Source organism: Salmo salar, chromosome ssa26, assembly GCF_905237065.1.
Source record: "Salmo salar chromosome ssa26, Ssal_v3.1, whole genome shotgun sequence".
Taxonomy (NCBI): Eukaryota; Metazoa; Chordata; class Actinopteri; order Salmoniformes; family Salmonidae; genus Salmo; species Salmo salar.
The window spans coordinates 38,714,618-38,739,887 of record NC_059467.1 but is presented as its reverse complement, the minus strand read 5'-3'; the positions used below and the strand labels follow the sequence as shown (position 1 = coordinate 38,739,887).

At 46.0% G+C, this 25,270-nt stretch overlaps 1 protein-coding gene across 6 annotated transcripts in view; it reads left to right on the top strand.

The window, feature by feature from the left end:
* Positions 1–25,270, top strand: part of LOC106587826 (homeodomain-interacting protein kinase 3) — a 91,055-nt gene that overhangs the window by 29,433 nt on the left and 36,352 nt on the right. For all 6 annotated transcript variants that reach the window (XM_045708069.1, XM_045708072.1, XM_045708071.1 and 3 more), the window contains exon 3: positions 24,622–24,745. In XM_045708069.1, coding sequence (XP_045564025.1) covers positions 24,622–24,745 — 124 coding nt within the window. The remainder of the gene's footprint in view (positions 1–24,621; positions 24,746–25,270) is intronic.

Here is a 25,270-nt window from a genome sequence, read left to right as displayed (position 1 = left end):
GTAGCAATTTGAAATAGAAATGTATTTAACTAGGATTTGCACTTTCAAAGGAACGTCTGTGAACTTAAACCTCGCATAGCTAAGGACGGTCCCCTGCGTTTGTCTTGGTGTGTCTGCATCGGTTCAACATGGACGCCATGCTGAGTGCTGCATCATAGACCAGTAGCTTATCAGAAGCCAGCTACCACCACTAATTACCCACTGGTGTCTAACGTTACTGTGTTGTATCACTCTACTGGAGACTGCTGCTGGTGTGTGTGTGTGTGTGTTTTGGCAGGGCAAAGTGTGTGTGCTGGTGCTCTCTGTTGTGGGTGAGTAAAAAGCCTAGTGTTTGTTTGTGTATACAGTATGTGTTTCTCTGAGTGTGTGTTGTTTTAGTGCGTTTTCCTGTGTTGCTGGGCGTCGGTCGGTAGCACCAGTCCTATCAGGCCTATCTCCTTCCTCAGGTAACACCAGGCCTCTGTGTTTCGGTTTGCAGAGCAAGCTCATCAATCATTCATCAAAGACAGCTCCTAGCCAGAGAGCTGGTGTTAGCAACAGCGTAAACACAGCCAATCACATTATGTCCTACAACGGAGAACAAGGCTAATTTATCCTGTAACCTAATTTGTCTCACAAAAAACGTGGCACCGACTTCACTGAATCGGAGGTGAGACTGTCCCAGCCAAGGATGCCCCCTCTATCGCTGGGTGTTGGTTTGACGTCTGTCTGTCTCTGTCTCTCTCTCTCTGTCTGTCTCTCTCTGTGTCGCTCTGTCTGTCTCTCTGTCTCTCTCTCTCTCTCCTGCTTTGTGAAATGCTACGGGGTTGATTATGGTCTTAGATACTTTGTCTGGTGCTCTTTATTGAATGCCTGGCCATCTAGCGTAATGACACCATCTCTTCTCTCTCTCCTGCTGCTGGAGTCTCACTGTGGTTCTCTCAGAAATGATTGCTTACAGGGTGAAAGACCAAGGAGCTGCAGCAAGGCCTCACCATGAAAACACCAAGCTGCCTTGGAGATGACTGGAGGCCATGTTGTTTTGAAGGCCACGTCGTTGTCTGTTGGGCTCAGTCAAGGATGGCCAACTTGTTGCTAAGGCCTGGTTGTTCAGTCCAGGCATTGTGTTGTCAGTTTTGGTCAAATACAGATGACAGGAGACAGAATCTGACATTCTGATAAAGGCACTGGAACACGCCTGCTCGCTGGAACACACGCCTGCTCGCTGGAACACACGCCTGCTCGCTGGAACACACGCCTGCTCGCTGGAACACACGCCTGCTCGCTGGAACACACGCCTGCTCGCTGGAACACACGCCTGCTCGCTGGAACACACGCCTGCTCACTCTGCTCGCTGGAACTCGCCTGCTCGCTGGAACTCGCCTGCTCGCTGGAACTCGCCTGCTCGCTCTGCTCGCTGGAACTCGCCTGCTCGCTCTGCTCGCTGGAACTCGCCTGCTCGCTGGAACTCGCTCTGCTCGCTGGAACGCGCCTGCTCGCTCTGCTCGCTGGAACGCGCCTGCTCGCTGGAGCGCCTGCTCGCTGGAACGCGCCTGCTCGCTGGAACGCGCCTGCTCGCTGGAACTCGCCTGCTCGCTGGAACTCGCCTGCTCGCTGGAACTCGCCTACTCGCTCTGCTCGCTGGAACGCGCCTGCTCGCTCTGCTCGCTGGAACGCGCCTGCTCGCTCTGCTCGCTGGAACGCGCCTGCTCGCTCTGCTCGCTGGAACGCGCCTGCTCGCTCTGCTCGCTGGAACGCGCCTGCTCGCTGGAACTCGCCTGCTCGCTCTGCTCGCTGGAACGCGCCTGCTCGCTCTGCTCGCTGGAACGCGCCTGCTCGCTCTGCTCGCTGGAACGCGCCTGCTCGCTGGAACGCGCCTGCTCGCTCTGCTCGCTGGAACGCGCCTGCTCGCTATGGCTCTTTCACGAGCATCAATAATGCAGTAGTCCAGGGATCCCTGGCTATCAGTCACTGACACCCTGAACTCCACATCAGTCTTTCTGTTTCTCAGCACTGCTCCTTGGGATGTTAGCCAGCTGCCTTGGACTGGTTTAGCCTGATCAGCTGAGTTGGGATTCAATGCTGCCCTTTGAACTGAAAGGAAGAAGACGGCGTAGCAGACCGTGGCCCAACTAGGAGCTAGTAACAACACTTCATCCATGGTCCCCAGCCTCATGTACCCACTAAACATTAGTTTAGCTAGCACCTTTGTCACAACTCTCCAGTGTACACAGCAGTAATCTACAGACCGGCCGAGCCCTGCCCATGTAAAAATGCTAGCCATTTCCTCCTGGCTTCCCCTGGCTGTCTGCAAATAGGCCAATGTGGTGAATTACATAACGTCGCTGCTGTCTGATGAAAACCTTATCTCCAAAACACACTTTAGGAAATAAAAAAATGACCATATTTTCCGAACAAACATAAAATTATGAAGCTAAAGAAGCTGTTTTGAAACATTTTCTTGGTCTTAGAGTCCTGAAATGTTCAGTGTACATTGAGGAGAGTTGCTGCTTTCAATAAATGTAAAAAGAAAATCTGACAGCGACGATAAGCAATGTTTAAGTAACAAGAAGTTCTGTCAGTGAGCCAAGTGTCTAGTTCTCCACGAGCCTCTCCAGAAAAAGGAGTCGGAAACAAGCTGCAGTACATCTGGGTTAAAATCCGCACAGAGTGCGATGCAGATGCTTTTGTATGTCGGAGGGTGGCCTGTGATACACTCGATTGCTCAACATATTACACACACACACACACACACACACACACACACACACACACACACACACACTGAGGCTCAAAACAATCTCGCTGCTTCCCTCACTCGTAAATTCATGGGGCCAGCTCACGTGAGCCAGTGAAAGTTCACACAGAAGGCAAGAGGAGACTGCCGTGTTAAGTCAGGTTTTCCACGTATTTGTGGAATTTCTCCTCCACATAGCTGCACTAATTACAAGACCCCCTAACACCCAGGCCCCTTTTGTACTGATAGATAGGGAAGGCTGCTCTGCAAAAATACTCCAAATCAAGTGTTTGAAAGGTCAATTTAGTGCTCCTTTGACTATTGTTGTAGAGCATATTTCAGTTTTACGCTGTTTGCTCTCATGGTTGATGCATCCAGCTCCAGCTCCAATTGCTGTGTTTTGTTCTCTTCTCCCTGCTGTGGAGATGGAGGAGAGCCCTGCTGACAGTAAAGCCTGGAGGTTTTCCAGTAAGTGGGTGGACCAGTGGAGCTCCTGTAAAACTCAGTAACCTCCCATCTCTCCAAAGGACAGAGGATATTTCACTCTGATGCCTCCGTAGACATGCGTGTTTCTGTTTGGTAGTGTGTTGTGGCTTTGATTTCATTGAATTGTTTTCACATTTGCAGGCCTGTGTTTTGGCTTGGGCAGCGTAGCGAGGCAGACTGGAAAAGAGTTGTGGATGATGGAGCGAGGGTAATGGCTGGGTCAGGATGTGGTGAGGGAATGAAATGGTGAATGGTCCACTGGCCTTCAGAATCTGGACTCTCCCCCCTCTGAGGTCCTTCGCTACCTCTGCTGTTCCAATTGGAGAAAGTGGACAACAAATAAATTCTCCATTTAAAAACAAAGACTTTTTTAATGTGCATCGTATGAAAAGGTCTATATTTGTTCAAATGTTTTTTTTTATACTTTTTGGCACTTTTGAGGAACACAATCTTATTTTTCTAGTTGGATGTGTGAAGCTGGCTGTAATACTGGTACAAGACGAGAAGCGTGCGAAGAGAGAGATGGATCAAGGAGCCAGATTTGGAGTCAGCGACGTGTTGGCTTTCTGAAGTGAAACGGAAGTATTTTTCTCTCTGGAATGTACAACATGTCCTTCTGTCACTTGTCCCTGCCTGTTTGAGTTAGCGTTTTCAGACCGTCCCAGTGTCTCACATAGCAGCGGAGCAAGAAAAGGTCTTTAGATGATGTCATGTATATGAGGGCCTGAACTGAAAGGAGGGGGGAAATGATAATGATATGGGTTTGTCACGCATGCCTTCCTACCACTGTACAGAAGGATGTGGGATTCAAGCAGGGTTTTGTATCTGACTGCCTGCCTTGTTTCGACTTGTTAGAAAGGCTTTCATACGCCGTATAATCTCACAAACCCAGAACCAAAATGTTACGTATTTACATTAGACACTCGATTAGGTTCTGGGGGATGTATGACAAACGATGCTGACAAGACTAGCGAAGTCTCCACCCCCCTAAAGTGAAACTCTCAGCCAAAGCATTTGCCAAATGTCCCCTCACCTTCCGAAATTGGAAAAGATGTGAAAATCGTGATTTGGCCAAATGATCAGTGACGAAAACGTGCTCACCGGATCAGATTTCCTCGTTAGTCCTGTCATCCCACAGTCTGTTGACAGAGGCTACGATACCATTAATGTTACGTGTGTCTGTCCACGAGAGATTAACGTCCCAAAGTGTTGAAACATAGGCCCTTTCTCATAACTAGCCTGTTATATTAGCTCGGCTCAGAACTCTGAGCTAGAAATATTAGGCCTGAGTTTGGTGTGTGTTATCATTATTCAATCACTGGCCTTGCCTCCATCTTCTGTAGACACAGTGTGGTTATGTTATAGACACACCTCCATGCTGGCTCATATACATGCTTTGATTCAGTTGAGTGTTCCTCCTGACCTCAATTTTCTACTTCAGATACTTTCCATGACGTGTCTGGCTGACGTTTGTCAACAAAGGCAAGGACACGAGGAGTCACTCTGGGATAGAAGTGCTGAATATGAGGTGTCATTGAAGAGCTCTTTCATTCAAACGTGTGCACACACACACACTTACACACTGCTGGCGAAGGAAAGGTAGAGAGCTCATTCATGATCTCCTAGCGTTGTTTTCTATCCTTAGTTTGATGTGCTGCTACTCTGTTTGACATGTTTTCCTCCCTAACTCCATTCAGCTGAGCAGAAAGTAGGCCTATTGCCTGGCTATTTTCACATGATGGTAACATTAGTGCCGTAATGTCCTCCTCTGCATGTGTTTGTGTCAGGCAGGGCAGCGGAGGTGTGTTGTTGCTAGCTGTGTGCATGGGCTACATCATCCCTGATTGGCACCAGCTCTGTGTTCCAGTTAATAATTCAGAATGCGAGGGTTTGTGGAATTACAGTTCCTGGAAGGGCAAGATTCCATTCTTTCTCTCATTGAGACGGTCATTAGCCAATGTGTCAGTCAGAAGTCAAATAAAATCACGTCAATACCAGCAGCACAGTATTTGTAGCCTGGGTCTATATCTAGAATGACACATGGTTTATTTAGAGTAGCTCCTAGCCTACCTGAGCAAATGCATGGAAACCTTCACCCCTCACCTCAGATGAAGCCTAGTCTACCTTGTTTGTTGTTGATTGTGTGGGGGTTGACCGTCACTCTACACCATCTCTCTTTCTCAGGGGAGAGGCAGCCTGGATCGCAGACCTATTTCTGGACTGTGAGATCAGGGCCATGAATAAAAAAAATGCCCAAAGATGATTTCTCTCAGTAGCCAGCTGCACCTAGCATATACCGGTGTTTCCCCTAGGATTGTTTTCAACAGGGGTGGCAAAGGTAGCGGCTACTAGCGTTACTTCAATGACTTGCTAGCTGTTCCCATAGGCTTCCAGTCATTGAGCCAACGACTATCCATTTAAAAGCACTTCCCGGTAGAAATATCTACCAACCTACCGTGCATTCGTAAAGTATTCAGACCCGTTCACTTTTTCCACCGTTTGTTACGTTACAGCCTTATTCTAAAATGTATTAAATCGTTTTTATTTTTTCTTATTAATCTACACACAATACCCATAATGACAAAGTAAAAACAGGGTTTAAAAAATACTAAACTATGACATTTTTCATAAGTATTCAGACCCTTTACTCAGTACTTTGTTGAAGCACCTTTGGCAGAGATTACAGCTTTGAGTCTTCTTGGGTATGACGCTACAAGCTTGGCACACCTGTATTTGGCAAGTTTCTCCCATTTTTCTCTGCAGATCCTCTCAAGCTCTGTCAGGTTGGATGGGGAGGGTTGCTGCACAGCTATTTTCAGGTCTCTCCAGAGATGTTCCATCGGGTTCTGGCTCTGGCTGGGCCACTCAAAGACATTCAGAGACATGTCCCGAAGCCACTTCTGCTTTGTCTTGGCTGTGTGCTTAGGGTTTGTTGTCATGTTGGAAGGTGAACCTTCACCCCAGTCTGAGGTCCTGAGTGCTCTGGAGCAGGTTTTCATCAAGGATCTCTCTGTGCTTTACTCCATCTTTCCCTCGATGCTGACTAGTCTCCCAGTCCCTGCCACTGAAAAACCAGGTACCAGGTGATGAGCAGTGCCTGGTTTCCTCCAGATGTGACGCTTGGCATTCAGGCCAAATAGTTCAATCTTGATTTCATCAGACCAGATAATCTTGTTTCTCATGGTCAGAGTCCTTTAGGTTCCTTTTGGCAAGCTCCAAGCGGGATGTCGTGCCTTTTACTGAGGAGTGGCTTCTGTCTGGCCACTCCACCATAAGTTTGATTGGTGGAGTGCTGCGGAAATGGTTGTCCTTCTGGAAGGTTATCCCATCTCCAAAGAGGAACTCTGGAGCTCTGTAAGTGACCATCGTGTTCTTGGTCACCTCCCTGACCAAGGTCCTTCTCCCCCGATTGCTCAGTTTGGCCAGGCGGCCAGCTCTAGGTAGAGTCTTGGTGGTTCCAAACTTATTCCATTTAAGAATGATGGAGGCCACTGTGTTCTTTGGGGAACATCAATGTTTCATTGTTTTTTTGTATTTTTTGGTAACCTTCCCCAGATCTGTGCCTCGACACAATCCTGTCTCGGAACTCTACGAACAATTCCTTCGACCTCATGGCTTGGGTTTTGCTCTGACATGCACTGTCAACTGTAGGACCTTATATAGACAGGTGTGTGCCTTTCCAATGTCCAATCAATTGAATTTACCACAGGTGGACTCCAATCAAGTTGTAGAAACATCTCAAGGATGACCAATGGAAACAGGATGCACCTGAGCTCCTTTTCGACTCATAGCCAATGGTTTGAATGCTTGTGTAAATAAGTTATTTCTGTTTTTTTATTTTTAAATAACATTTTCAAAGTTTACCTTTGTCATTATGGGGTATTGTGTGTAAATTGATGATACCCTTTATCTAATATTTGGTTGAAGGTCTAACATTCAGTATCAATAATATGCAAACAGAGAGAAAATCTGAAAGGTGGCAAATAATTTCACGGCACTGTATAAAAAGTCATTCTTTTGCAGCGGTGGCAAGAAGGAATATTGGTTAAACACTGCATAGCCTACACCCTACACCTTTGTTCTACAGTAGCTTAGAAACAGCACTGCTGCCTGCCAATGTCTCTTACTGCAGAGGGCATTTGACAATGTGTTAATTTCTAATAAGAGAAAATAAGATTCCATATATTTATTTTGTCATTGTGGAATATTGTTTTAATTTAATACAGTTTAGTCTATTTGCTCGTCTCAGCAGGGGGAAGAGGGGTAGCGACTGACACCAGTTTTATGATATGGAATAGCACATAACTTAAGTGTTTCTCTGGGGATCTTCAAAGTCGTCCCATGCTGACTTGCACTAATATAATTCAGAATTGATCCAGTAAAAGTCATGTCAGTAACTGGAACCAGGCCTTGAATACCAAGTGGACCTGTCACTTTATATGACTTGGACTGCCATTAACATAAGAGATCAGTGCAGTTCTGAGATCCCCTTTGCTGTACATTCTCAGAACTATTTACACATTCAGATGGGCACTCCTGAGTTCCCTCTTATTGAGTTAAGTGTAAATCATTCTAAATTACAGGCTTTTTCATTCTCTTCCTTTGCTATTCCAGAGGTTTTAGCACTCTGATACGGCTCTCCGTTTTAAATGGTTATTTGTGGCGTGTGTGTCCATCCTCTAGCAGCTCTGGTGTCAGAGCCTGGTCTTCCATGGTGTGTGTGTGTCCATCCTCTAGCAGCTCTGGTGTCAGAGCCTGGTCTTCCATGGTGTGTGTGTGTCCATCCTCTAGCAGCTCTGGTGTCAGAGCCTGGTCTTCCATGGTGTGTGTGTGTCCATCCTCTAGCAGCTCTGGTGTCAGAGCCTGGTCTTCCATGGCGTGTGTGTGTCCATCCTCTAGCAGCTCTGGTGTCAGAGCCTGGTCTTCCATGGCGTGTGTGTGTCCATCCTCTAGCAGCTCTGGTGTCAGAGCCTGGTCTTCCATGGCGTGTGTGTGTCCATCCTCTAGCAGCTCTGGTGTCAGAGCCTGGTCTTCCATGGCGTGTGTGTGTCCATCCTCTAGCAGCTCTGGTGTCAGAGCCTGGTCTTCCATGGCGTGTGTGTGTCCATCCTCTAGCAGCTCTGGTGTCAGAGCCTGGTCTTCCATGGTGTGTGTGTGTCCATCCTCTAGCAGCTCTGGTGTCAGAGCCTGGTCTTCCATGTGCGTGTGTGTGTCCATCCTCTAGCAGCTCTGGTGTCAGAGCCTGGTCTTCCATGGCGTGTGTGTGTCCATCCTCTAGCAGCTCTGGTGTCAGAGCCTGGTCTTCCATGGTGTGTGTGTGTGTCCATCCTCTAGCAGCTCTGGTGTCAGAGCCTGGTCTTCCATGGCGTGTGTGTGTCCATCCTCTAGCAGCTCTGGTGTCAGAGCCTGGTCTTCCATGGTGTGTGTGTGTCCATCCTCTAGCAGCTCTGGTGTCAGAGCCTGGTCTTCCATGGCGTGTGTGTGTCCATCCTCTAGCAGCTCTGGTGTCAGAGCCTGGTCTTCCATGGTGTGTGTGTGTCCATCCTCTAGCAGCTCTGGTGTCAGAGCCTGGTCTTCCATGGTGTGTGTGTGTCCATCCTCTAGCAGCTCTGGTGTCAGAGCCTGGTCTTCCATGGTGTGTGTGTGTCCATCCTCTAGCAGCTCTGGTGTCAGAGCCTGGTCTTCCATGGCGTGTGTGTGTCCATCCTCTAGCAGCTCTGGCGTCAGAGCCTGGTCTTCCGTGGGATATTAGCTTAGCAGATGTTGGCGGTGAGGACCCCGTTCCTTTCCTGGGGTCGTGGGACTCCTTCCCAAGCCCAAGGTCACCAAGAGGAGCTAACGTCCTCCTGCACTCTGTGGGATCCGGCCCTTTACCATTGTTGGTGTTTTTACAGTCTCAACAGTCCTAGGCTTAATCAAATTTCAAATCAAATTTATTTTTATATAGCCCTTCGTACATCAGCTGATATTCTCAAAGTGCTGTACAGAAACCCAGCCTAAAACCCCAAACAACAGCAAGCAAAGCATGTGAAAGAAGCACGGTGGCTAGGAAAAACTCCCTAGGAAAAACTCCCTAGAAAGGCCAAAAACCTAGGAAGAAACCTAGAGAGGAACCAGGCTATGAGGGGTGGCCAGTCCTCTTCTGGCTGTGCAGGGTGGATATTATAACAGAACATGGTCAAGATGTTAAAATGTTAAAATGTTCATAAATGACCAGCATGGTCAAATAATAATAATCATAGTAGTTGTCGAGGGTGCAACAAGCACGTCCGGGTAACAGGTCAGGGTTCCATAGCCGCAGGCAGAACAGTTGAAACTGGAGCAGCAGCACGGCCAGGTCGACTGGGGACAGCAAGGAGTCATCATACCAGGTAGTCCTGAGGCATGGTCCTAGGGCTCAGGTCCTCCGAGAGAAAGACAGAAAGAGAGAATTAGAGAGAGCATATTTAAATACACACAGGACACCGGATAAGACAAGAGAAATACTCCAGATGTAACAGACTGACCCTAGCCCCCCGACACATAAACTACTGCAGCATAAATACTGGAGGCTGAGACAGGAGGGATCAGAAGACACTGTGGCCCCATCCGATGATACCCCGGACAGGGCCAAACGGGCAGGATATAACCCCACCCACTTTGCCAAAGCACAGCCCCCACACCACTAGAGGGATGTCTCCAACCACCAACTTACCGTCCTAAGACAAGGCCGAGTATAGCCCACAACGATCTCCGCCATGGCACAACCCAAGGGGGCGCCAACCATGACAGGAAGACCACGTCAGTGACTCAACCCACTCAAGTGACGCACCCCTCCCATGGACGGCATGGAAGAACACCAGTAAGCCAGTGACTCAGCCCCTGTAAAAGGGTTAGAGGCAGAGAATCCCAGTGGAAAGAGGGGAACCGGCAAGGTAGAGACAGCAAGGGCGGTTCGTTGCTCCAGCCTTTCCGTTCACCTTCACACTCCTGGGCCAGACTATACTTAATCATAGGACCTACTGAAGAGATAAGTCTTCAGTAAAGACTTAAAGGTTGAGACTGAGTCTGCGTCTCTCACATTGGTAGGCAGACCATTCCATAAAAATGGAGCTCTATAGGAGAAAGCCCTACCTCCAGCCGTTTGCTTAGAAATTCTAGGGACAATTAGGAGGCCTGCGTCTTGTGACCGTAGCGTTCGTGTAGGTATGTACGGCAGGACCAAATCGGAAAGATAGGTAGGAGCAAGCCCATGTAATGCTTTGTAGGTTAGCAGTAAAACCTTGAAATCAGCCCTTGCCTTAACAGGAAGCCAGTGTAGGGAGGCTAGCACTGGAGTAATATGATCAAATTTTTTGGTTCTAGTCAGGATTCTAGCAGCCGTATTTAGCACTAACTGAAGTTTATTTAGTGCTTTATCCGGGTAGCCGGAAAGTAGAGCATTGCAGTAGTCCAGCCTAGAAGTAACAAAAGCATGGATTAATTTTTCTGCGTCATTTTTGGACAGAAAATTTCTGATTTTTGCAATGTTACGTAGATGGAAAAAAGCTGTCCTTGAAACAGTCTTGATATGTTCTTCAAAAGAGAGATCAGGGTCCAGAGTAACGCCGAGGTCCTTCACAGTTTTATTTGAGACGACTGTACAACCATCCAGATTAATTGTCAGATTCAACAGAAGATCTCTTTGTTTCTTGGGACCTAGAACAAGCATCTCTGTTTTGTCCGAGTTTAAAAGTAGAAAGTTTGCAGCCATCCACTTCTTTATGTCTGAAACACAGGCTTCTAGCGAGGGCAATTTTGGGGCTTTCACCATGTTTCATTGAAATGTACAGCTGTGTGTCGTCCGCATAGCAGTGAAATTTAACATTATGTTTTCGAATGACATCCCCAAGAGGTAAAATATATAGTGAAAACAATAGTGGTCCTAAAACGGAACCTTGAGGAACACCGAAATTTACAATTGATTTGTCAGAGGACAAACCATTCACAGAGACAAACTGATATCTTTCCGACAGATAAGATCTAAACCAGGCCAGAACTTGTCCATGTAGACCAATTTGGGTTTCCAATCTCTCCAAAAGAATGTGGTGATCGATGGTATCAAAAGCGGCACTAAGATCTAGGAGCACGAGGACAGATGCAGAGCCTCGGTCTGACGTCATTAAAAGGTCATTTACCACCTTCACAAGTGCAGTCTCAGTGCTATGATGGGGTCTAAAACCAGACTGAAGTGTTTCGTATACATTGTTTGTCTTCAGGAAGGCAGTGAGTTGCTGTGCAACAGCTTTTTCTAAAATTTTTGAGAGGAATGGTAGATTCGATATAGGCCGATAGTTTTTTATAATTTCTGGATCAAGATTCGGCTTTTTCAAGAGAGGCTTTATTACTGCCACTTTTAGTGAGCTTGGTACACATCCGGTGGATAGAGAGCCGTTTATTATGTTCAACATAGGAGGGCCAAGCACAGGAAGCAGCTCTTTCAGTAGTTTAGTTGGAATAGGGTCCAGTATGCAGCTTGAGGGTTTGGAGGCCATGATTATTTTCATCATTGCGTCAAGGGATATAGTACTAAAACACTTTAGTATCTCCCTTGATCCTAGGTCCTGGCAGAGTTGTGCAGACTCAGGACAATGGAGCTTTGGAGGAATACCCAGATTTAAAGAGGAGTCTGTAATTTGCTTTCTAATGATCATGATCTTTTCCTCAAAGAAGTTCATAAATGTATTACTGCTGAAGTGAAAGCCATCCTCCATTTGCGAAGGCTGCTTTTTAGTTAGCTTTGCGACAGTATCAAAAAGAAATTTCGGATTGTTCTTATTTTCCTCAATTAAGTTGGAAAAATAGGATGATCGAGCAGCAGTGAGGGCTCTTCGATACTGCACGGTACTGTCTTTCCAAGCTAGTCGGAAGACTTCCAGTTTGGTGTGGCGCCATTTCCGTTCCAATTTTCTGGAAGCTTGCTTCAGAGCTCGTGTATTTTCTGTATACCAGGGAGCTAGTTTCTTATGACAGATGTTTTTAGTTTTTAGGGGTGCAACTGCATCTAGGGTATTGCGCAAGGTTAAATTGAGTTCCTCGGTTAGGTGGTTAACTGATTTTTGTCCTCTGACGTCCTTGGGTAGGCAGAGGCAGTCTGGAAGGGCATCAAGGAATCTTTGGGTTGTCTGAGAATTTATAGCACGACTTTTAATGCTCCTTGGTTGGGGTCTGAGCAGATTATTTGTTGCAATTGCAAACGTAATAAAATGGTGGTCCGATAGTCCAGGATTATGAGGAAAAACATTTAGATCCACAACATTTATTCCATGGGACAAAACTAGGTCCAGAGTATGACTGTGGCAGTGAGTAGGTCCAGAGACTTGTTGGACAAAACCCACTGAGTCGATGATGGCTCCGAAAGCCTTTTGGAGTGGGTCTGTGGAGTTTTCCATGTGAATGTTAGTCACCAAAAATTAGAATTTACTTACTTATGCCTCTGCTTAGGGAGTGTCTCTCAGTGGGGAGGGGAGAGAGAGATGGGATGGAAGGGAAAGATGGAGTGACAAACCGACTTAGAAGAGAATTAATAAAAGTCTGAGATGGAGGAAGGGACTAGGGGCAAAGGGAAGGGACTAGGGGCAAAGGGAAGGGACTAGGGGCAAAGGGAAGGGACTAGGGGCAAAGGGAAGGGACTAGGGGCAAAGGGAAGGGACTAGGGGTGGAGGGAAGCCATGTCTGAGGTAGCAGAACAGGCCTCTGAACTCAGTGACCAGGAAAAAGGGCTTAGTTCATTGGCCACAGACACTGTGCACGAGGGAAAAGGCAAGGCAAGAAATGCAGTACAAGCTTAAGGCTATTTGATGAAAACAAATAGGATTTTTTTGGTGTTATTACTCAATGAAAAAGTTAAGGGAGACTGGCCATTCCTTGGTTGCTGCAATCATGCACATTTGGCTCCCCTATTTACAGTAGGAAGCAAACCAAACAAATAACCTCAGACAGACTCCACTGCATGTTAATCTAAACATGCTTTCTGTTTGCACAGGAAGAATGTTATTTCTGACAGATTTTGGAAACCAGTTTTGACTGTTTACAACATTTCGACCATAATAAATGGTCTTTGTCAGGTTACTCTCATGGCACCAGCCCCCACTGATGCCCTTAGCATGGGTGAGTCTGCTTGCATAGCAGTGTGCCAATGCTGGGCTTACCACTGTGCTTCTGCTCGCAGGCATTGGAGTTGAGTTAGGCTTGGGCGGTATCCAGATTTTCAGATCGTCATACCGTCCTTCTCTCATCCCGGGATTTATGGTATTACCGGCATAGCATACAAAGGGCGCTAAAAACACAAAAGCCCATTTGGGCTATATTACCAGAATGCTAACAAAATTAGCACAAACTAATAGCGAAATCACATAGATGCTGTTAGCTAAATGCTAACGAGCTAAAACTAACACACTAATTGCAAAGATGGGCAAATCCAGCTCATGAAGTTATACAAGCGTAGCCAGTAGCTACTGAATGTATTTTTCGGTGTGTGTGGACATTTGAGAGCGATTGTGCAAATGAACAAAGTTGTGAGGCATGCTTTTCTGAAGGAAGAGCAGCATGTTTACACGGAGCAGAGGGGAGAAGAACGGAGGACCAAAAAAATGGCAGCTGTACAGAACTCATCCAGAACTCATCCAGCACTCATCCAGCACTCATCCAGCACTCATCCAGCACTCATCCAGCACTCATCCAGAACTCATCCAGAACTCTTTGACTTCTAGCAGAAAGCCTTTCTAAGATATCTGATGGCAAACGTTTAGTGGTGAATTGCCTACAAGTGTAACTTCATCACCTCATGTCCGCTGCACACCAGAGACTGATCGATATAAACTCAGCAAAAAAAGAAACGTCCCTTTTTCAGAACCTTGTCTTTCAAAGATAGTTCGTAAAAATCCAAATAACTTCACAGATTTTCATTGTAAAGGGTTTAAACACTGTTTCCCATGCTTGTTCAATGAACCATAAAAAATTCATGACCGTTCCACAGGTGCACGTTCATTTAGACACTAACAGCTTACAGAAGGTAGGCAATTAAGGTCACAGTTATGAAAACTTAGGACACTAAAGAGGCCTTTCTACTGACTCTGGAAAACACCAAAAGAAAGATGCCCAGAGTCCCTGTTCATCTGTTTGAACGTGCCTTAGGCATGCTGCATGGAGGCATGAGGACTGCAGATGTGGCCAGGGCAATAAATTGCAATGTCCGTACTGTGAGACGCCTAAGACAGCTCTACAGGGAGACAGGATGGACAGCTGATTGTCCTCGCAGTGGCAGACCACGTGTAACAACACCTGCACAGGATCGGTACATCCGAACATCACACCTGAGGGACAGGTACAGGATGGCAACAACTGCCCGATTTACACCAGGAACGCACAATCCCTCCATCAGTGCTCTGACTGTCCACAATAGGCTGAGAGAGGCTGGACTGAGGGCTTGTAGGCCTGTTGTAAGGCAGGTCCTCACCAGACATCACCGGCAACAATGTCGCCTATGGGCACAAACCCACCGTCGCTGGACCAGACAGGACTGGCAAAAAGTGCTCTTCACTAACGAGTCACGGTTTTGTCTCACCAGGGGTGATGGTCGGATTCGTGTTTATCGTCGAAGGAATGAGCGTTACACCGAGGCCTGTACTCTGGAGCGGGATCGATTTGGAGGTGGACTGTCCGTCATGGTCTGGGGCAGTGTGTCACAGCATCATCGGACTGAGCTTGTTGTCATTGCAGGCAATCTCAACGCTGTGCGTTACAGGGAAGACATCCTCCTCTCTCATGCGGTACCCTTCCTGCAGACTCATCCTGACATTACCTTCCAGCATGACAATGCCACCAGCCCTACTGCTCATTCTGTGTGTGATTTCCTGCAAGACAGGAATGTCAGTGTTCTGCCATGGCCAGCGAAGAGCCCAGATCTCAAGGTGAGGGCTAGGCACTTGCAGGTGCTTTGGTGGAAGAGTGGGGTAACATCTCACAGCAAGAACGGGCAAATCTGGTGCAGTCCATGAGTGGGAGATGCACTGCAGTACTTAATGCAGCTGGTGGCCACACCAGATACTGACCGCTACTTTTGATTTTATCCCCCCCCCCCCCTTTGTTCAGGGGCACATTATTCCATGTCTGTTTGTCACATGTCTGTGGAACTTGTTCAGTTTATGTCTCAGCTGTTTAATCTTGTTATGTTCATACAAATATTTACGTGTTAAGTTTGCTGAAAATAAACGCAGTTGACAATGAGAGGACGTTTCTTTTTTTTGCTGAGTTTAGACCGCTATGGACTCAGCAGCTCTCTTTCTCCCGTTGTGCTATTTACAAACAAAGAAAATGCTATATGCAAGAAAATGCTATATGGTATTTAGTTAGCAGCAAGGCAGACGGTTGAAACCTTAGATGCAACGTGGGATGTTTCAAAGGCTCTTTTGGAGATGTAACACCCCTGTGCAGACTGTAAAGGGATTTCTCTTCTATAGCACACAGTGTTCTATTGGAAACCTCTGAACTCTGATATTTCTCACCTGGCTGATACCATCCATTCTTAGCCTGTTGGGAACACAATAGTGTTGAGCAACAATGCACCTGATACTCACGCTTCAATTCTCACTATTTGCTATTATGAAATGGCATGCTGAGATGTTTTTTCTGGCGAGGCCTTTCCAGTTTAAATTAAGTATGGGAAGCAGATGTGAGTATGTTGTTGGCTGCTAAAGTTAAGAAGTCGTCCCATGTCTTTTTCTGTTATGGTTTTTGAACTGCCTAATTTGGTCTTCAACCACTGTCCAATCCAATAATTTCCCTAGCACCTGGTTATTTGGCTAGAAAGTTGTGGATAATCTTTATGTAATAACCCTCATGCTTGACTTCAAGCGATCCGCTCCCCTCCCGATCTAGGGTAAATCCAAAACAGCTTGATGTACCTCCCAGTATTTTCCAAAGGAAAGATCTCCATCCCAAAAATGTGGTACTCCGGAATAATATTGTGAAAGTAAATTTTTCAGTCTGTCAGTTCATTTCTAGTCAAGTTTCAGTACTCCTCCTGCGCTAAACAACTCCAGACTCTGGAGGTCACCCATCAACTCGCGCTAATGTTGGAGAAAGAGCTTAAACCCCCCTCTCTGATCTCAAAGTGACTCTGCCTTGGCTGTACAGGCCCACTGCTGCATTTCACTGTCATCATTAAGCCCAGTATGACGTCTCTGCCAGTTTGTTCTGCCACAGGTGTCGACAGTCTCTGCACGTTCTTCTTCTGAAATGTGCCACAAGGTCCGCCCTGCCCATTCTTCTTTAATTGGCTGTATTCTGGGACATAATGAACACCAGGAAGTGGTGGAGCTGTGTCTGGGTGAGGTAGACAGATGGAGAGAGAGGCGATTAGGTCAGAGTTTTGATGTGTCTTAGGTGCCAGCCAGACGGTTTACATGATTAGGGATCCATTAGGGATGGGAGTCAGAGAGGGTGGTGATACAGAAGGCTGCTGGGAGCTGGGCTGTATTCAGAAGCACCACTGTACATGTGTGTTTCAGCCTTCATGCATATAACAATTATAGGACCGCAAAAGGCACCATGTTGTCTCTTTCAGTCACCTCATTAGGCTTAAGTCGTACTGAATCTAAATGTTTAATGTCTACTATCGAGGCCCCGAGTCATGCTGGAGGATTTGTCCCATTCTGGGTGGATTTTCTGTCTGATCTCTGATGCGACTGACCTCATCTGCTTCTTTAGCAGTGCTAGTTGTTGAGCAATATGCTCTTCAGTGACTCAATACCACCTTTCTGTGATGGCTTACAAGTGACTCCCAGTTAGCCATTTCCCACCTGACACCCAAACACACAGTACCCCTGTACCCCACACCCATACATGTGAGCAGTACCCCAGCATCATGTGTGTGTTAATTGTCACGGTACCAGTATCACGATACTACGATACAAGATTTTCCATGACAAAAAGGAAAACCCAAAGCAGACTAAAGTCTATGGTCCTTTAAAAACATACTTCATGTTCAATATAGTGTGCTACAGCTTGGAAAATAAACATGGGATTCTAAGTGACATCATCAGGCTGTTTGTCTCCAACATTAGGACTGTTGTATTTCCTTGTTACCATACCTCTGAGTACCGCCATACCTCTGAGTACCGCCATACCTCTGAGTACCGCCATACCTCTGAGTACCGCCATACCTCTGAGTACCGCCATACCTCTGAGTACCGCCATACCTCTGAGTACCGCCATACCTCTGAGTACCGCCATACTGGCATTGTGACAACCCTAGTGTGTGTGTGTGTGTCTCCTCAGGGGGCCCTGTGTGTGTCTCCTGTGGACCCTGTACATGTGAGTGTGTGATCACGGGGCCTCTGCTCGGCTTGCGTCTCCTGGGCTTCGCACGTCACATCCTCAGGATAGAAAATAGATTTGGTTTCACTGGAGACCGGCTGCTAGGGTTGCGTCAATCAGGAAAGTGCATTGTCGCCATGACGACGACCACTCATCCACCCCATGCTGGATCTGAGTCTCGCTCACTCGCTCTCTCCTCTGTTTTGAAACTGTTCATATCTGTCCATTTATCCTTCTTCCTCACTTGTTGCTCACTAGCCGACCACCATTCTCTCTTATACGTGATGACATGGGGATTAGCCTCTTACTTTATTCATGTAAAATATGTTAGTCATTCACGTTGCTATTTCTTCTTGAGCGTTCTCTTGTTTTCTCTTAAACACTTTAGCTTTGGTCCTGTCATTTTAACTTCTGCTCCTGTTAGCTTCTCCCCTCTCAACCTCTGTAACACACTGAGTGGTGAAACGGCTTTCAGTGCTGCCGTCATTATTGAGCCTGGCTAGCAGTGTAATGTAATTACACCCCTGAGTGTATGATTAGTGAAACAGCCCCGTGGTAATCATAAAGATGTGTCCAGTCATACAGGGGGAGAAAACACCGGCCAGTTTGACTGTTCCAGTACCCCTCCCTTCCTCCCCCTACACCACCAAGGTGTTAACGTAGGCAGAATGTATTTTAACTCTTGGATAAGAATAGTTCCTCTGCCAAGGCCAGAGTAATGGGCTTGGTTACATCACATTATAGACCCACTGTGAGATCAGCGTTTCCCCTACATCGTTTCCCCCCCAGGCAGGGTGCAAAGTCCCCCAAAGCTACACCCAAGGCCACAAACATACCACCACTACATTCATTTCAAACCAATTTGGTTTTATGTTTGGGAAAGTGAGAGGGGAGGCACCTATGTAATTGAAGGAGAAGTGCTGCTGAGAAGCCTGCTGATTTGTCCCATTTCTGGACATGTAGCCTGTGTTGCACTGTCGCTACTACTGACAGACAGTATGAATCAATCACAGATATCTAAGGTGGAGGCCAAAGGAGTGGCAGGCAGGACAGCTGGAAGGCAAACAAAGCCAATTGAACTGTACTGTCTGTATTCAGTCTTCCACTGGCCTCTGTCTGTATTTGTCTTTCTGTTGAGTCTCTCAGCCTCCTAGGGAAACGCTGGGTCGTATTAAAAGGCAGTGGGCCTGAGATGCTTGGTCCTTTTTTTGTGTCTCTGTGGCCGTTGCCCTGCTGTCACCTGCAGTCGTTATGACAATGTGGTTAAAACAGACTAAAACTGTTAGCAGGTCATAGTTCGGCCACTGTCACTTACAGCTCGATGACATACAGCTTTAAAGATTTTACAGACTAGCCATGCTACCTTTTCTGCTAGATCCGGTTAGATTAGCCCAATAGAAAAAGCTCTGGATGGCCCTAGTCTGTTTGGCCAGCTGTGGAGAACTGTAAACCAGGGGAGCGATGCCAGGCTGGCCCTTCAATCCCTCACTCATCAATTATATCGATTATCTTAATCCTATCATGGAACTGTAACAGTAATGTTTGTGATAGCGGTACTGTAACAGTAAAGAATTGTCGAAGAGTTCAGCCACCCAAGTCATAGACTGTTCTCTCTTCTACTGGAGCACCAAGTCTGGGACCAAAAGGCTCCTGAACAGCTTCTACACCAAAGCCATAAAACCGCTGAACAGTTAATCAAATGGCTGCCCGGACTATTTACATTGACCCCTTTTTTTGTTTTGTTGCACATACATTCCTGCACTGGCTCTATGTACGCTCACTGGACTCACACGTACTACACTGAAACACATACACATTCAGTACCAGTCAAAAGTTTGGACACAGCTACTCATTCCAGGGGTTTTCTTTATTTGTACTATTTTCTACCTTGTAAATAATAGTGAAGACCTCAAAACTATGTGCAAAGCTGTCATCAAGGCAAAGGGTGGCTACTTTGAAGAATCTGAAATATAAAATATATTTTGATTTGTTTAACACTTTTTGGTTACTACAGTACATGATTCTATATGTGTTATTTCATAGTTTGATGTCTTCACTATTATTCTACAATGTATAAAATATAAAATAAAAACCCTGGAATAAATAGGTGTCCAAACTTTTGACTGGTACTGTATTTCTGAATATGCTACCTGACATAAAAAATACTTGTTCCCAGAACACCACAAGCACCCAATCCCGTGTTTTGAGCTAAGGTTTGTTTAGTTCTCCCTTACCAACATACTCCTGACAGCATAGGGTGTTTTTAAACATATGGAGCACCATTTGTTACCCGTAGATATTCATGCTTGGTGAAAAATTGCCAAATATATACTTGTTAAAACATTGGCCTTGGGTTTATCAAGCTGCCATTTTCTATGGGCCTGTGTATAGACACTGGTGGCATCTGACATTGTCAACAGAGCACAAGTTGTGTCAGGCATTCGTATAGGGTCTGCTCAAGTGGCCAGAGAATGCCCCTATCACAATCACAGGAATCCTAAAGGAGGAACATGTGTATTTATCTGTAACTAATACTAGTTATTATCTTACAGTTATAACTCAACAAAATGAAATGAAAACATCATGTTATGGTGCCTCGTTTCTTGAGTTGGGTTTGGCTGTTTGGTTCCTGCAGTGGTATGTAGGCTATTGCTAAATTACTGTAAACTTGGGAAGATTTATATTGTTGTTTTGTTACACATGGCATCCCAGTTGATTTAAAATGTCATTAGAATCTGTTTACAACCAGAAATGGTTGCAACAATGTCATTTGAACTGGTTTTCCCCACTGGGGTTGTATCTTGTTTTGGAGCAATTAGGCTGCGTTTACACAGGCAGCCCAATTCTAATATTTTGTACGTTTATTTACAAAAGATCTGATTGGTCAAGAAACCAATTAGTGTAAAAATCTAAGAATTGGGCTGCCTGTGTAAACAGCCTCAGCCCAGGCTATGAGGTAGCTGGTCCTAGCAGTGTGGTCATGTCCTAGTATGTTCTAAGGAGCTGTCAGTCTGTTTTACCCAGATCAGCTCTGACGTGGCTGCGTCATTGCTAGCCTGACGATGTGTGACAGTGCATTAGGCCTACTGTTTAACGGGATCATCACCATGGAGTTACCCAGGGTTACCGTGAGCCAGCACTTAGTGACGCTGTAGATGTACAGTACATTCCTGGTTGTTCTTATCCAGCTCACACCCTGACCCCTGACCTGATAAACTACTGGCAGAGGCTGGTGGTTCTCGAAGAAGGTTCCCCTGTGAGATATCAACCATAGCTTAGCCTCACAATCCTAGCTACTTTGACTAGAAGCAGGGAAAAGGCAAAACTGGCTAAAGCTCAGTGTCTAGTGGGAAACTTCCTCCTACTCTGGCTGGTGCTGGTGGCACCAAGCTGGCTCCTGATATGATGATAATGGCACCGACAGATGGTCGCCTCGCTTCAGGTCCTTAGAAAACTATGCAGTTATTTGTTTTTTTAATGTATTATTTCTTACATTGTTAGCCCAGAAAATCTCAAGTGTTATTACATACAGCCGGGAAGAACTATTATATAAAAGCGATGTAAACTTACCATCATTACGACCAGGAATACGTCTTTCCCGAAGTGGTTCCCTTGTTCGGAACTCCACCCTGGACATGCGATCTTATCCCAGAGGCCATTCCAAAACAACGCGGTCGCTGCAGGAGAGTCAGACGGAGCGGCCTACTGGTCAGACTCAGAAGGCGAGCACACCATCCACCGCTTCCTAGCATATTACTCGCCAATGTCCAATCTCTAGACAACAAGTTGGATGAAATTAGGGCATGAGTTGCCTTCCAAAGAGACGTCAGAGATTGTTACATTCTCTGTTTCACAGAAACATGGCTCACTCGGGATATGTTGTCACAGCCACCCGGTTTCTTCACGCGTCGTGCCGACAAACAAACAACTCTCTGGTAAGAAGAAGGGCGGAGGTGTATGCCTTATGATTAACGACTCATGGTGTAATCACAACAACATACAGGAACTCAAGTCCTTTTGTTCACCTGACCTAGAATTCCTTACAATCTAATGCCGACCGCATTATCTTACAAGAGAATTCTCTTTGATTATAGTCACAGGCGTGTATACCCCCCCCAAGCAGATACCTCGTCAGCCCTAAAAGAACTTCACTGGACTCTATGTAAACTGGAAACCATACATCCTGAGGCTGCATTTATTGTAGCTGGGGATTTTAACAAAGTTACCCTAAGATCAATACTCTCTAAATTCTATCAGCATATCGAATGCGTGACAAGAGCTGGCAGAATTCTGGATCATTGCTACTTGAACTTCCGCGATGCATACAAAGCCCTCCTGCGCCCTTCCTTCGGCAAATCTGACCATGAATCCATTTTGTTGCTCCCAGCCTATAGACAGAAACTAAACGAGGAAACGCCCCTGCTCAGGTCAATACAACGCTGGTCTGACCAATCGGATTCCACGCTTCAAGATTGCTTTCCATCACGTGGACTGGGATATGTTCCGGATAGCCTCAGACAACAACATTGATGTATACGCTAACTTCGGTGACCGGATTTATTAGCAACTGCATCAGAGCTGTGACTATTAAAATCTTCCCTAACCAAAAACCGTGGATTGATGGCAGCATTCGCGCAAAACTGAAAGCGTGAACCACTGCTTTTAATTATGGCAAGGCGACCGGAAACATGACCGAATACAAACAGTGTAGCTATTCCCTCAGCAAGGCAATCAAACAAGCAAAGCGTCAGTATAGAGACAAAGTAGAGTCGCAATTCAACGGCTCAAACACGAGACGTATGTGGCAGGGTCCACAGCCAATCACAGGTTACAAAAGAAAACCAGCCTCGTCGTGGACATCGACGTCTTGCTCCTAGACAAACCACCCGAGCCACTGCCTGTTCACCCCGCTATCATCCAGAAAGCGAGGTCTGTACAGGTGCATCAAAGCTGGGACCGAGAGACTGAAAAACAGCTTCTATCTCAAGGACATCAGTCTAACAGCCATCACTAACATAGAGAGGCTGCTTCCAACATACAGACTCAAATCTCTGGCCATTTAATTAAGTCAATTTATTTAAGGTATCACTAGTCACTTTAAATAACGGCACTTTAATAATATTTACATATCCTACATTACTCATCTCATATGTACAGTGCCTTGCGAAAGTATTCGGCCCCCTTGAACTTTTCGACCTTTTGCCACATTTCAGGCTTCAAACATAAAGATATAAAACTGTAATTTTTTGTGAAGAATCAACAACAAGTGGGACACAATTATGAAGTGGAACGAAATGTATTGGATATTTAAAACTTTTTTAACAAATAAAAAACTGCAAAATTGGCCGTGCAAAATTATTCAGCCCCTTTACTTTCAGTGCAGCAAACTCTCTCCAGAAGTTCAGTGAGGATCTCTGAATGATCCAATGTTGACCTAAATGACGATAAATAGAATCCACCTGTGTGTAATCAAGTCTCCGTATAAATGCACCGGCTCTGTGATAGTCTCAGAGGTCCGTTTAAAGTGCAGAGAGCATCATGAAGAACAAGGAACACACCAGGCAGGTCCGAGATACTGTTGTGGAGAAGTTTAAAGCCGGATTTGGATACAAAAAGATTTCCCAAGCTTTAAACATCCCAAGGAGCACTGTGCAAGCGATAATATTGAAATGGAAGGAGTATCAGACCACTGCAAATCTACGAAGACCCGGCCGTCCCTCTAAACTTTCAGCTCATACAAGGAAAAGACTGATCAGAGATGCAGCCAAGAGGCCCATGATCACTCTGGATGAACTGCAGAGATCTACAGCTGAGGTGGGAGACTCTGTCCATAGGACAACAATCAGTCGTATACTGCACAAATCTGGCCTTTATGGAAGAGTGGCAAGAAGAAAGCCATTTCTTAAAGATATCCATAAAAAGTGTCGTTTAAAGTTTGCCACTAGCCACCTGGGAGACACACCAAACATGTGGAAGAAGGTGCTCTGGTCAGATGAAACCAAAATCGAACTTATTGGCAACAATGCAAAACGTTATGTTTGGCGTAAAAGCAACACAGCGCCTCACCCTGAGCACACCATCCCCACTGTCAAACATGGTGGTGGCAGCATCATGGTTTGGGCCTGCTTTTCTTCAGCAGGGGTAGGGAAGATGGTTAAAATGGATGGGAAGATGGATGGAGCCAAATACAGGACCATTCTGGAAGAAAACCTGATGGAGTCTGCAAAAGACCTGAGACTGGGACGGAGATTTGTCTTCCAACAAGACAATGATCCAAAACATAAAGCAAAATCTACAATGGAATGGTTCACAAATAAACATATCCAGGTGTTAGAATGGCCAAGTCAAAGTCCAGACCTGAATCCAATCGAGAATCTGTGGAAAGAACTGAAAACTGCTGTTCACAAACGCTCTCCATCCAACCTCACTGAGCTCGAGCTGTTTTGCAAGGAGGAGTGGGCAAAAATTTCAGTCTCTCGATGTGCAAAACTGATAGAGACATACCCCAAGCGACTTACAGCTGTAATCGCAGCAAAAGGTGGCGCTACAAAGTATTAACTTAAGGGGGCCGAATACTTTCGCAAGGCACTGTATATACTATATTCTATACCACCTACTGCATCTTGCCTATGCCGGACACCATCGCTCATCCATTTATTTATATGTACATATTCTATTCATCCCTTTACATTTGTGTCTAATTGTGTGTATAAGGTAGTTGTTGTGAATTTGTTAGATCACATGTTAGATATTGCTGCACTGTCGGAACTAGAAGCACCAGCATTTCGCTACACTCGCGTTAACATCTGCTAACCATGTGTATGTGACCAATAAAATTTGATTTGATCAGTATTGGTACATGGGTCACTTGGCAAGGTGACACACATGAGACTGCTGTACTTTAGCTTTGACCTCTTGTGTTTCTGCCGTCTCAGCTTTATCATGATACGACTGACTAGAAATGTAATTGTGCTAGAAGGCATGTTTGGACTCGATCCCTTTCTCAAATAGTCAGTTCTAACTGGGTTATGCTAAGTCAGTGTATGAGTGTAGCTAACCGCTTTGTGTTTCTCTCCTTCCAGGGCTCCAGAGATCATCCTGGGCCTGCCCTTCTGTGAAGCCATCGACATGTGGTCCCTGGGCTGTGTGATCGCTGAGCTCTTCCTGGGCTGGCCCCTCTACCCAGGAGCCCAGGAGTACGACCAGGTAAATAAGCCTGTTATAATGAACTGTAGTGTATTGTTACATTACTGTACACCCTCCTCTGAGGCTCACTGGTCCAGATCATAAGAACTGTAGACCTCCTCCCTTGTCTTCCATTTCCTCCTCCTATTCCCTCCACATCTTCTCATTCGCCCCTTCTTGAAGCTCCTTTATATCTCCTCCTCCTTGAAGCTCCTTTATCTCCTCCTCCTTGAAGTTCCTTTATCTCCTCCTCCTTGAAGCTCCTTTATCTCCTCCTCCTTGAAGTTCCTTTATCTCCTCCTCCTTGAAGCTCCTTTATATCTCCTCCTCCTTGAAGCTCCTTTATCTCCTCCTCCTTGAAGTTCCTTTATCTCCTCCTCCTTGAAGTTCCTTTATCTCCTCCTCCTTGAAGTTCCTTTATCTCCTCCTCCTTGAAGTTCCTTTATCTCCTCCTCCTTGAAGTTCCTTTATCTCCTCCATCCTTTTTTCCCCGCTCGCGCGCTCTCTTTAGTCTACTGTCCTCATCTCCTCCCCTCCACTTTCCTC